The sequence below is a fragment of the Streptopelia decaocto genome (assembly GCF_964273445.1).
Source record: "Streptopelia decaocto genome assembly, contig: HAP1_SCAFFOLD_897, whole genome shotgun sequence".
Classification (NCBI taxonomy): Eukaryota; Metazoa; Chordata; class Aves; order Columbiformes; family Columbidae; genus Streptopelia; species Streptopelia decaocto.
This window is the reverse complement of record NW_028116089.1, coordinates 35,778-46,047: the sequence shown is the minus strand read 5'-3', so window position 1 is coordinate 46,047 and position 10,270 is coordinate 35,778. Positions and strand designations below refer to the sequence as shown.

The following is a 10,270-nucleotide window of genomic DNA, read 5'->3' as shown; positions in this document are numbered from 1 at the left end:
AAGGAGCTGTAAAAAACCCCAAACCTCTCAAACTGCCTTCTGCCATCTCATTTCCTTATCCCTGGGAGTGCAGATGCTGACAGGTATTTCTGGACCAGGAGCAGCTTCATGTGACAAAGCTGAACCCCAGGACTGTTCCCTGCCCCCCGTTCCCATGACCCCACTGCTGCAGAGCAGGGCTGACTCCTCGGCAGCCAGCGGGCACAGGCCCTGCTCCTCACGGCACCTCCAGCCAGCACCACCCAGGGCTCAGACATGGAGCTGAGGGAAGGTCTCGAAAAGGACAAGGGGGGTGTGGAGCAGGGGGAGGGTGTATGAGAAATGATTTTGACTCTGCTCAGAGAAGCCTCCCCTAACGTCTCACTGTCTTTTCCTTCTGTAAAAGTGCCCTATGCTTGGAGGTAGCAAATGTCCAACAGCAGCTCCATCACCCAGTTCCTCCTCCTGCCGTTCACAGACACACGGGAGCTGCAGCTCTTGCACTTCTGGCTCTTCCTGGGCATCTACCTGGCTGCCCTCCTGGGCAACGGCCTCATCATCACCACCATAGCCTGGGACCAGCACCTGCACACCCCCATGTACTTCTTCCTGCTCAACCTCTCCGTCATTGACCTGGGCTACATCTCCACCACTGTCCCTAAGTCCATGGCCAATTGCCTCTGGAACACCAGGGCCATCTCCTACACAGGATGTGCTGCCCAAGTGTTTCTGGTTGTCTTTTTAGCTTCAGCAGAGTATTGGCTCCTCACCATCATGGCCTACGACCGCTACGTTGCCATCTGCAAACCCCTGCACTATGGGACCCTCCTGGGCAGCAGAGCTTGTGTCCACATGGCAGCAGCTGCCTGGGCCACTGGGTTCCTCTATTCTCTGCTGCACACGGCCAATACATTTTCACTGCCCCTGTGCAAGGGCAATGCCCTGGGCCAGTTCTTCTGTGAAATCCCCCAGATCCTCAAGCTCTCCTGCTCAGACACCTACCTCAGGGAAGTTTGGTTTCTGGTGGTTTCTTTCTTAGTAGTCTTCAGCTGTTTTGTTTTCATTTTTTTCTCCTATGTACAGATCTTGAGGGCCGTGCTGAGGATCCCCTCTGAGCAGGGACGGCACAAAGCCTTTTCCACCTGCCTCCCTCACCTGGCCGTGGTCTCCCTGTTCCTCATCACTGCCATGTTTGCCAACCTGAAGCCCCCCTCCATCTTCTCCCCATGGCTGGATCTGGTGGTGTCAGTTCTGTACTCGGTGGTGCCTCCAGCAGTGAACCCCCTCATCTACAGCATGAGGAACCAGGAGCTCAAGGATGCCCTGTGCAAACTCATATCTTACAGTTTCCTGAAGCAATAAACTGCCCATCTGCTTCTATATAGAAGTTTTAATGTAACTTGTTAGAGGTCCAGCTTGTCATCTGTATTTTCTGTTGTTTTTGGCATTTTTTTTATTCTGATAATGTTGTCATCCCCTTTCTAAATCACTGTCTGCTTTTCTTTTATAACCCCTGCTTGTGTAAATGAGGAGCCATGATCTGTGTGTATTTAAACAAAATAAAGTGTCCTGTAGTGACTTGTTTTTCACTATATCCTTCCTGCAAGGCCTTTTGGAGCTGCAGGGAGAGTTTCTGTCCATTGGAGGAGGGGAAAAGGGTCCATCATGGCAGCCCTGCCAGGGAGCACCAGCTCTTGCTCTTCCAGAGCTGTTCTGTTTCCACTCCCACACTCTCCTCATCCCTTGTGTTGGTGCAAGGCCTGAGTGCTCTGGCAGCTTGGTCACCGTCCTGCTGTGTGTCAGTCCTGTGAGCGCAGGCAGGGACAGGCAATGGGCACTGCTGTAACAGAGCTGGCCTCAGTAACAGTACTTGCACAAGGAAAAGTGATCTTCTTTGGGCGGTGCATGACGGTTTATATCTTCTTGCAATGTTTCTCTCAAGCTTATTCCTACAAAAGTCACTCACTTATAAAATGCCATTGTGCATCTGAACAGTGTGTGTGTGCAGGGCTGGCACACAGCAGTGTCCTCTCACAGCCAGGCTCCTGCCAGAGACCTGCAGGACCAGCAGAGCAGGGGCTGGGCTGTGCCTGTGTTCACTGGAAACACTGCAGAAGCTGCCCCAGGGCATCATCATGGACTGGCCCCTCGCAACCACCATTTCCAGCACTGGCCTCTCTCCCCAGCTCACTGAGGTTGTTCTTCCCTCCATGGAGGGACACTGAATGGCTAGGTCAGCAGTCCATGTTTGCATTGTACAGATGAGATGCGAGTATGCACATCATGTGCGTGAGATGGCATGAACCTGAGTGAGCAGAAACGCCATCAGCTACTCCTGGGACTTCCATGAAGGCGTGTGGGACAGACAGTGTCTCGAGGTCACTTCACATTGGGAGTAACAGCCCACGGGAAACCACCCACTGGGATCTTCTTCCTTGAACTGAGGTCCCCATGTCCATTTCTCATGATGTGGGGCTGAGGTGCCTCCCATCCCTTTGGGGTAGCAACAGGAGGCCAGAGGTACAATGTGACTCCTGTCTCTGTGAGTAAAAGGGACAGACTCTGTCTCTGAACATCCCTGGGTGCATAAGGAGTCCACGAGGCCAGCTCTGATGGAACCCTGGCATTTCTGTGTGTGACTCCAGGAACAATCCCCAGTGGCCCAGTGACATTCATCTCAGCTGCTGGGACGGCTCATTGCAAGTGCTCCTGTCTGCTACATCACCCTTGCCCATGATTCTGGATTGTGCTTTCAAAAGTGACAGCAGAATCAGAGAAGTTCTGAGGTCCTTGGGGAAGGAAGATGTCAACCCCATCTTCAAGAAGGGCCTGAAGGAGGATTTGAAGAATTCAGGGCTGCTCAGCATACCTCTGTCCCTGGGAAGGGGATAGGCAGCGTCTTCCTGCACCAGTTTCCTGGAACCTGAAGGACAAGGAGGCATTGCTGAACCAAAACGAGCGGAGAAAACCAATGAGTCCCAAGAAATGCTCTGGACCCATTCCAGAGCTTTAGACCCCCAGGAAAGAACTCAGTGAGAGTGCAGCCCATGCAGTTGCATCTGTGTCCCTCACTGAGCAGCACAACCAGTGTGCAGTCACCCCATGGTTCTGCAGCCAACCTGCTCTGCAGAGCATCAGTGCCAGGTTGGGGCCCTGTGGGGAGCACCGAATGGGGCCAGGAGCACCAGAGAGAGAAATGCCGGTCCTTATGCTCTGGTACTTCAGTCCTGGTGCTCATCACATGTCCTTAAGACAAACTTATGCACCCCTCTTGTCAACCTTACCCGAGAAGTCACCACAGGACAAGGCTCCTGAGCTGGAGAACTGGGGTCCAGTTGTGACCAGAAGAAGGGTAAGGCCTGTCCTGGGTCCTCTAAAGGGCTGGCAGCCTCTGTGATCTCCACGAGAAAAGGCAGCGTGCAGGAAACTATAGACCATCCCCATGCCCATTGGAGGCCCTTAGGAAGAGTTCCTCTCTTCAAATATCCAACCCGGCTTGCTGCTGCATGAACAAGCAGGAGAAACTTCCCCTGGACCCTGATTCCAGACCCCATCTCCTCCACCCATACAGGCAGTGCTCTCCCCCTTGGCACTGAGGTGATTCCAGGGACCCAAGAGGGGAGGAGATGTTGGGTGGGGATATGGTGTCCTTCAGTGCTCCTCATGGTACCTCCTGCTGGGCTTTGTGCCACTGGTCACAACCCTCTGAGCCTGGATGTTCAGCCAGTTCTCAGTGGTGCTAAACAGGAACATGCCCATGAGCACATTGGGCTGCACTGGGAGGAGCGTGGCCACCCAGACAAGGGCAGTTATTGTCCATCGTGACTCAGCACTGGTGTGGTCACATCTAGAGCCATGTGTCCCAGTGTGAGGTTCTCCATTCTGGAGGAACGGGAGGAGCTGCCATGTGGCCAGAGAAAGTCTGGGTCATGTGTGGAGATGTTGAGACACCCAAACTGCTTTAGCCTGGTGAAGGGGAGCCTCAGGAAACATGCTGTTTTTACTGAAATTGAGTTAATTTTCTTCATGCATTTTGAACCTCTCTCCTTCACAGCCAGTACAGTTTTTTGTTTAGATTTACTATGAGAATAATTAGATAATGCTGTTTCTTCCCTGGGATAGAGTTCATTTTGTCTTTTAGCAGCTTTACAGTGTTTGCCATTTGCTATGAAAGGAATGTCAGAACTCACTGAGATCTCGGCTGTTGTCAGGGAAACCAAGGACTTCTTTGGCCATCCAGCTGGGGATGCAGATTGGCAGGAGGAGACACAGACAGGACAGCACCTGGATTGACATGCAGGCTGATCAATGACATATTCCCTATGATTAGCGTCATGCTCAGTCTAAAGCTGGAGCCGGCTTTTAGGGCTTGTTACATCCGTTACTTTGGGTTTTCCAGCTGGTTTGGTGAGTTCCATTCAGAAGTTTCATTCTGTCAGGAGTTCGATGTCAGTTCAGCCTTTTGCTGTTCTGCCATTTTGCCGTTGGCCTTTGGGCCTTTCTGCCTGTTGCCCTTTTGCTCTCTCTTGCTGGGATGGGCTGTTCAGGACCAAGGTGCTCCCTTCTGCAGGACTGGCTGCTCCGTGTGACTGGAGTTACATGGGGGATAGCACTGAGTGTATTTCCTTAATTTAATTTATCTATTTCTATTTAATTTACCTGGACTATTGTCAGTGAAACCAAGGACTTCTCTGGAGTGCAGCTGCAGGTGCAAATTGGTAGGAGGGGGCACAGACAGGACAGCATCTTTATTGACATCCAGGTCAATCAATGAGCTATTCTCTACCATTAGCGTCATGCTCAGTATAAAGCTGGAGATGCCTTTTCCAGCCCATTAGTTTTGGTTTTCCGGCTGCTTTGCTTAGCTCTGTTGGGAAGTTCCATTCGATTGAGAGTTCAGTGTTAGTTCAGTTTTACGATGTTTTGCTGCTTTTCAGTTGGCCCTTGGGCCTCTCTGCCTTTTGCACTTGTACTTTCTCTTGCTGGGATCAGCTGTTCAGGACCAGGGTGCTCTCTTCTTTTGGGCTGCCTGTTCAGCACAACTGGAGTCATGTGGGGGATTGCACTGAATGTCATATATTTTACTTTATGTAAATAGAAATAGTATAAGTATATTATTAGTAGTAGTGTGTTACTTTTATTATTTTTATTGTCTTATTATTTTTTTTTCTAAACCCACAAGTTTCTCCCTTCCCTTTCTGTTCTCTCCCTTATCCCACCTGGGGACTGGGAGCAGGATGTGAGCAGCTCTCATGGTTTTAGTTGGTGGCTGTGGTAAAACCATGACAAGAAAGGGCAGTAGTAGCTTCAGAAAACTTGAAAATCACTTTCCAAGATGACGCCTTTTATTTTATTTTATTTTACTATTTTTGGTAGAGGGAACAGCATGAGGAAGGAAAACCATCAGAAACTGCAGCTCTGGAGGTCCAGAGTGGAGCTCAGGATAAAGAAATATCACTCTGAGCACAGTGCTGTGGTCATTCAGAAGGACTCTGGATCAGCCGTGACTTGTGTTTCCAGGAACAGCTGGTGAGGATGGAGAGACAGCAGCACAGGTGGGGACACACTGGGGTGAGAACAAGGTGGGGAAGCGCATGGGGTGTCTGCAGCCTGTGGGGAAACAGCCACAGGCCTGGGACAGTGCAGGATGGACTGTGGTGGAAGTGGCCAAGAATGATGCTGGATGTCCCTGAAAGAGCCAAGGTCTTTGTCCCCTTGGCTATGGCTGACGTCCCTGTCACCAAGGACTAAGAGGAGACACATCATTACCATGGCCGTGGCACCCCATTGCCTCCTTGCACCACCAGGGAGTGTCACACCATTGTCCTGCACTGGGCATCGCACTCCCCACAGCCCCAGGAAGAGCCCTGAGCCACAGTGAGGGACAGGATCTCCCTTCCTAGGGGCAGGGGCTCAAGGCTTGGCCATTGTCCTTCATCAAACAAACCAGGGTTTTTCTCAGCATCAGAGCTGCTGCACTTTGCCTTTGCCTGATGCAATCACTGCCTCCAATTATCTTCTCTAACGAGTCCCTGGGGAGGCCTTTCAGTAACAGCCCTCAGTGGGGCCCATTAATGCTTCGAGGTACTTTGGAGTTTGCTTCTGACTCGAACTTCTTGAGCAGATTCTTCAGTCTGTCCTTGGTATCTGAGGTTCATGGACTCAGCACCAAATACACCACGGGGCTCATTAAAACACAGAAAGCCCTAATGAGCGATGTTTCTTTCCCTAATTTTCTTCAAATCTTCAAGCCTTGTAGAACTAACTGGAGAGGTTTCAATGGGACACTTGCTGATTAAGATTTCAAAGAAGATTTCATAAAGGAGGGTTTTTTCTTTCAAGGGCATTTTCTATCATTTTCCAGTGACAGCAGCATTCGACACTGGACATTGATCCACAGGGTCTCCTGAAGACATCTGGACAGGCAGGAGAACAGTCCCTTGAGGCTGGACACTGTATGGACAACATCGCCCCTCACCCCCCACCCCAGTCTGCCGGTTCCCTCATTGGCCACCAGAGATTGCATCAGTTTTCCTACATCAGACTTCTCCACTGAGCTCTGCAGGAGATGCTGCAGCTCCTGTGCACCAGCTCCACCTGCTCTCCTGTGCAAACACTGCACAGTTTAATAAACAGTAAAACACTTTCCTCAGCTGTGTGTGTAAGCTGGATCTGATGAGGTCCAGCATCCACAAGGGACAGCCACACAAGAACTGGTTTAGACAGAGAGATAGGAAAGGATAGAAATAAACACAATGAACGTGTTGACTGCCATGTTAATTAGAGCTCTGAAGAACGGGGCAAGTTTGTAACTCCCTGAAGCTCAAAGCAGAAACCAGACTGTTGAGAGGCCACTGAATGACCAAAGAGCAAGTGGAGGAGAAACCTGAGAGCACTGGGAAGGGCAAACGTCCAGACAGTGCTGGAAAGTTGTCCTTTGACAGGGACATTTAATCAGGAGAGATGGGAACTCCTGAATGACGAGGGAGATGAAATACTAGAGTGTTGGTAGTAGAAGTACAGGGGAAGACCAATATTTCTTCTCCTACCCTTAGTACATCAGTCATCAGCTGTCTCACCATAAACAGCCAGTGCCATTTTAGAGGCCCAGTGTATATGAGGTGCTGGCCTGGGATTGGCATCTATCACACAGGACCTGGGGAGACCAGAGCACCTTGCAGTGCAGGTGGAGCCTGGGCAGGGGTTCCCGGGGCATCTACACTGGCACCAGGTGTTTGTGTCCCTGGAGCTGAAGACATTTGTGTCCTGAATCCATGCCCAGTCCTGGAGAATTCTTTCCTTTCCAAAGAAAAGAAACTCCCCTACAAAGTCTTATAAATAAACAAACAAACAAACAAACAAACAAACAAACAAACAAGTAAATATATAAGTATATAAGTAAATAAGCAAATAAATAAATAATTATGTAAATAAATAAGTAAATAAACAAGTAATTAAATAAGTAAATCAATAAGTAAATAAGTATGTAAATAAGTAAGTAAATAAGTAAATAAATAAGTAAATAAATATATAAATACATAAATAAATGCATAAATACATACATGAAAAGAAAGAAAGAAAGAAAGAAAGAAAGAAAGAAAGAAAGAAAGAAAGAAAGAAAGAAAGAAAGTTGACACCTTCCTTTGCTTTGGATCTTTGTCTTCAGTTCTTCTTACTTTAATATTCATTGACATTAACTGATGTGCGATGGCCCTACAAACATTAAGCCAAGATCATGCTGTGTCTTGCACAGCGCCCCAGGCCCTATGAACCTTCCCTGCCCAGGACTCCTCACATTTTGCCCAGAGCGACTCACACTGAGGTGTTGGCTGGTTCCCAATCTCTTCTTGAACACTGTCAGGTTGGGGCCGTGACACCTCCCTGGGGAGCCTGTTCAGTGTCCAGCACCTCTGGGGGAAGAACCTTTTCCTCATGTTCCACTGACCCTCTCCTGGCACACCTTTCTTCCATTCCCTCAGGTTCTATCATTGGTCACCACAGAGAAGAGATCAGTACCTTACCCTCCTTCTCCCCTTGTGAGGAAGCTGTAGCCACCATGAGGTCTCCTTTTAGTCTTTTCTTCAGCTCTGATGCTCAGAAACCCCTTGGTTTGCTTTCTGAAGCAGAAAGGAGAAGCCATGACCTCCAGGCAATGGGAAGGGGGATCCTGTCCCTCACACACGGCTCAGGGCTCTTCCTGGGACCGTGGGATGTGGGTGTGCAAGGCCCAGGGAAGGACAACACTGGGACAACAACTTCCAGCTTCCCCATGGGGCTGCAAGGAGGCACTGAGGCCCCAGTGCCATGAGGACAACGTCTTCTCCTGGGCCTCAGTGGCAGAGACAACTGCCATGGCCAAGGGGACAGAGACCTGGTTCTGTGGGTCCCTTCCAGCCTCACCAGTGCCCTTTGCCATCTCCACCACAGGCTGTTCTTTATGGTCCTACCCCTGCCCCTCTTTCCCTGCAGGCTGCAGACACCCATCTCGCTTCCCCACCTGCTCTCACCCCAGCATTTCTGCACCTTCACTGCTGTGTCTGCACCCTCACTGGCTGCTCTTTGGAACACAAACCATGGGCTGGTCCAGCTCCCTCTGGGTTACCTCTTGCACCACAGCACTGCCTTTCCAGTGACATTTCTTCCTCCTCATATCCATTCCTCACCTTCCAAGTAGACGTCTTTTTTCTCTTTCCTGCTTCTTCCCACTATCAAGAAAAGTTCGACCATCTCATAAACTGCCCTTCACGCAGGGAACCCAACCCGTTAGGCTTCTTGTGGTCTTTTACCTGACCAGAGAGAAGTCACCTCGCCATGATCTTCTAAATCCCATGAGTGCTGCTGGCCTTTCAGCTTCCCTGACAGACATGACCATGTCCCTGCCGATGTCCCGTCATGTTCTCAGGTGGGATGGACATGACAACCCGTCTCTTTTCCTGGGTAAGACCTGTGGGCCCTTGGGCAGAGGTTCTTTCCCAGCCATGTCCCTGCTGCTGGGCTGTCACCTCCAGACACAGAACTGACCCCACTGTCCCTTTCACAGCCACATGATTCTGACTGGATTATGAGTGTCTGAGACTCAGCTGACCTCATAATAGCGAACCCATCCACCCCCCTCCCCATAGCCCAGGGCCTGACCAGATATTAGTGTGCTTGTTGTATCAAATTAAACAAATGTATTTCCTTCTAAATGTTTGAGTGGAGAAACTTTCTTTGCAGTTACTGTTGTTTTTATGTTGACATCATTTCTATCTCCTCTTCTGCCTCTTCTTTTTTTTTTTATTTTTCTTTTCTGCAGATATTCTATATTCAAAAACGTGTCCAGGGGAAAGATTCATTGAATCATAGAGTCAGTCAGGTTTGAAGAGAGCCCTGAACATCTTGTTTCACTCTCCTTCCCAAAGCAGGGTGACCAGGTGAGGTTGTTCAAGGTCTTTGCTCAGCTTTGCATCATCTCCATCACAGCACAGGAGGGAGAATAAAGATCTTCAGCAGTTTTGGCCCAAATGCTGGTCACTGAGGGATGACACACTAACTGCACAGAGGACACTGCATCGCAGATGATATTTGAGCTTGATGTTTCAGTGAACTTCCCACCAAGCATCCACTTCTTCAGCCCAACCAGCATCAATCGGGCTATAAGGACACCACTGGAGACCATGTCCAAGGCCTGGCACAATTTCATACACACAACATGCCTGTCTTTCCCCTGCCCATTTTGGTTCACAAGTCTCTTTCTTGTCCTTCAAGTGCCTGCAGATGGCTGCAGGAAGACTTCTCCCATCACCTTCCCAGGGACAGAGACAAGCTGAGCAGCCTGTGATTGTCCCCATTCTCCTTCCTGCCTTTCTTGAAGATGGGTTTGACGGATGCCAGGACCTCCTCGATTGCACTGCCATTTTGAAAACACAATCCAGAATCACAGGGCATCTGAGGTGAATCTCACTGGGTCAGTGGGGTTTGTTCCCAGAGTCACACACAGAAATGTCAGGGTTGTGCCAGGTGTCCATAACTGAGTTGGCTTTGTGGACTCTCATCTGAGGTAGAACCATAGAATCATAGAATGATAGGAAGAGAGCCTTGGGATCATTGAATCCAACCATAGCCCAGCTCTCGCACGAAACCATGTCATTAAGAACCTCCTCTAAACACCTTTACACCCCTCCAGGGGTGGTGACTCCCCCACTGCCCTGGGCAGCCTGTTCCAATGCCTGACAACGCTTTCCGGGAAATACTTTTTTCCTAATATCCAATGTAAACCTCCCCTGGTGCAATTTGGGGCCATATCCTCCTG

At 49.7% G+C, this 10,270-nt stretch overlaps 1 protein-coding gene across 1 annotated transcript; it reads left to right on the top strand.

The window, feature by feature from the left end:
- Nucleotides 1-408: 408 nt before the first annotated feature.
- LOC309452381 (olfactory receptor 14C36-like) lies at nucleotides 409-1,341 on the top strand (the record flags this gene model as incomplete). Its single annotated transcript, XM_082077014.1, has 1 exon — nucleotides 409-1,341. One exon carries the CDS (start codon nucleotides 409-411, stop codon nucleotides 1,339-1,341), a length of 933 nt encoding a protein of 310 aa, XP_081933140.1.
- Between the last annotated feature and the right edge of the window lie 8,929 nt (nucleotides 1,342-10,270).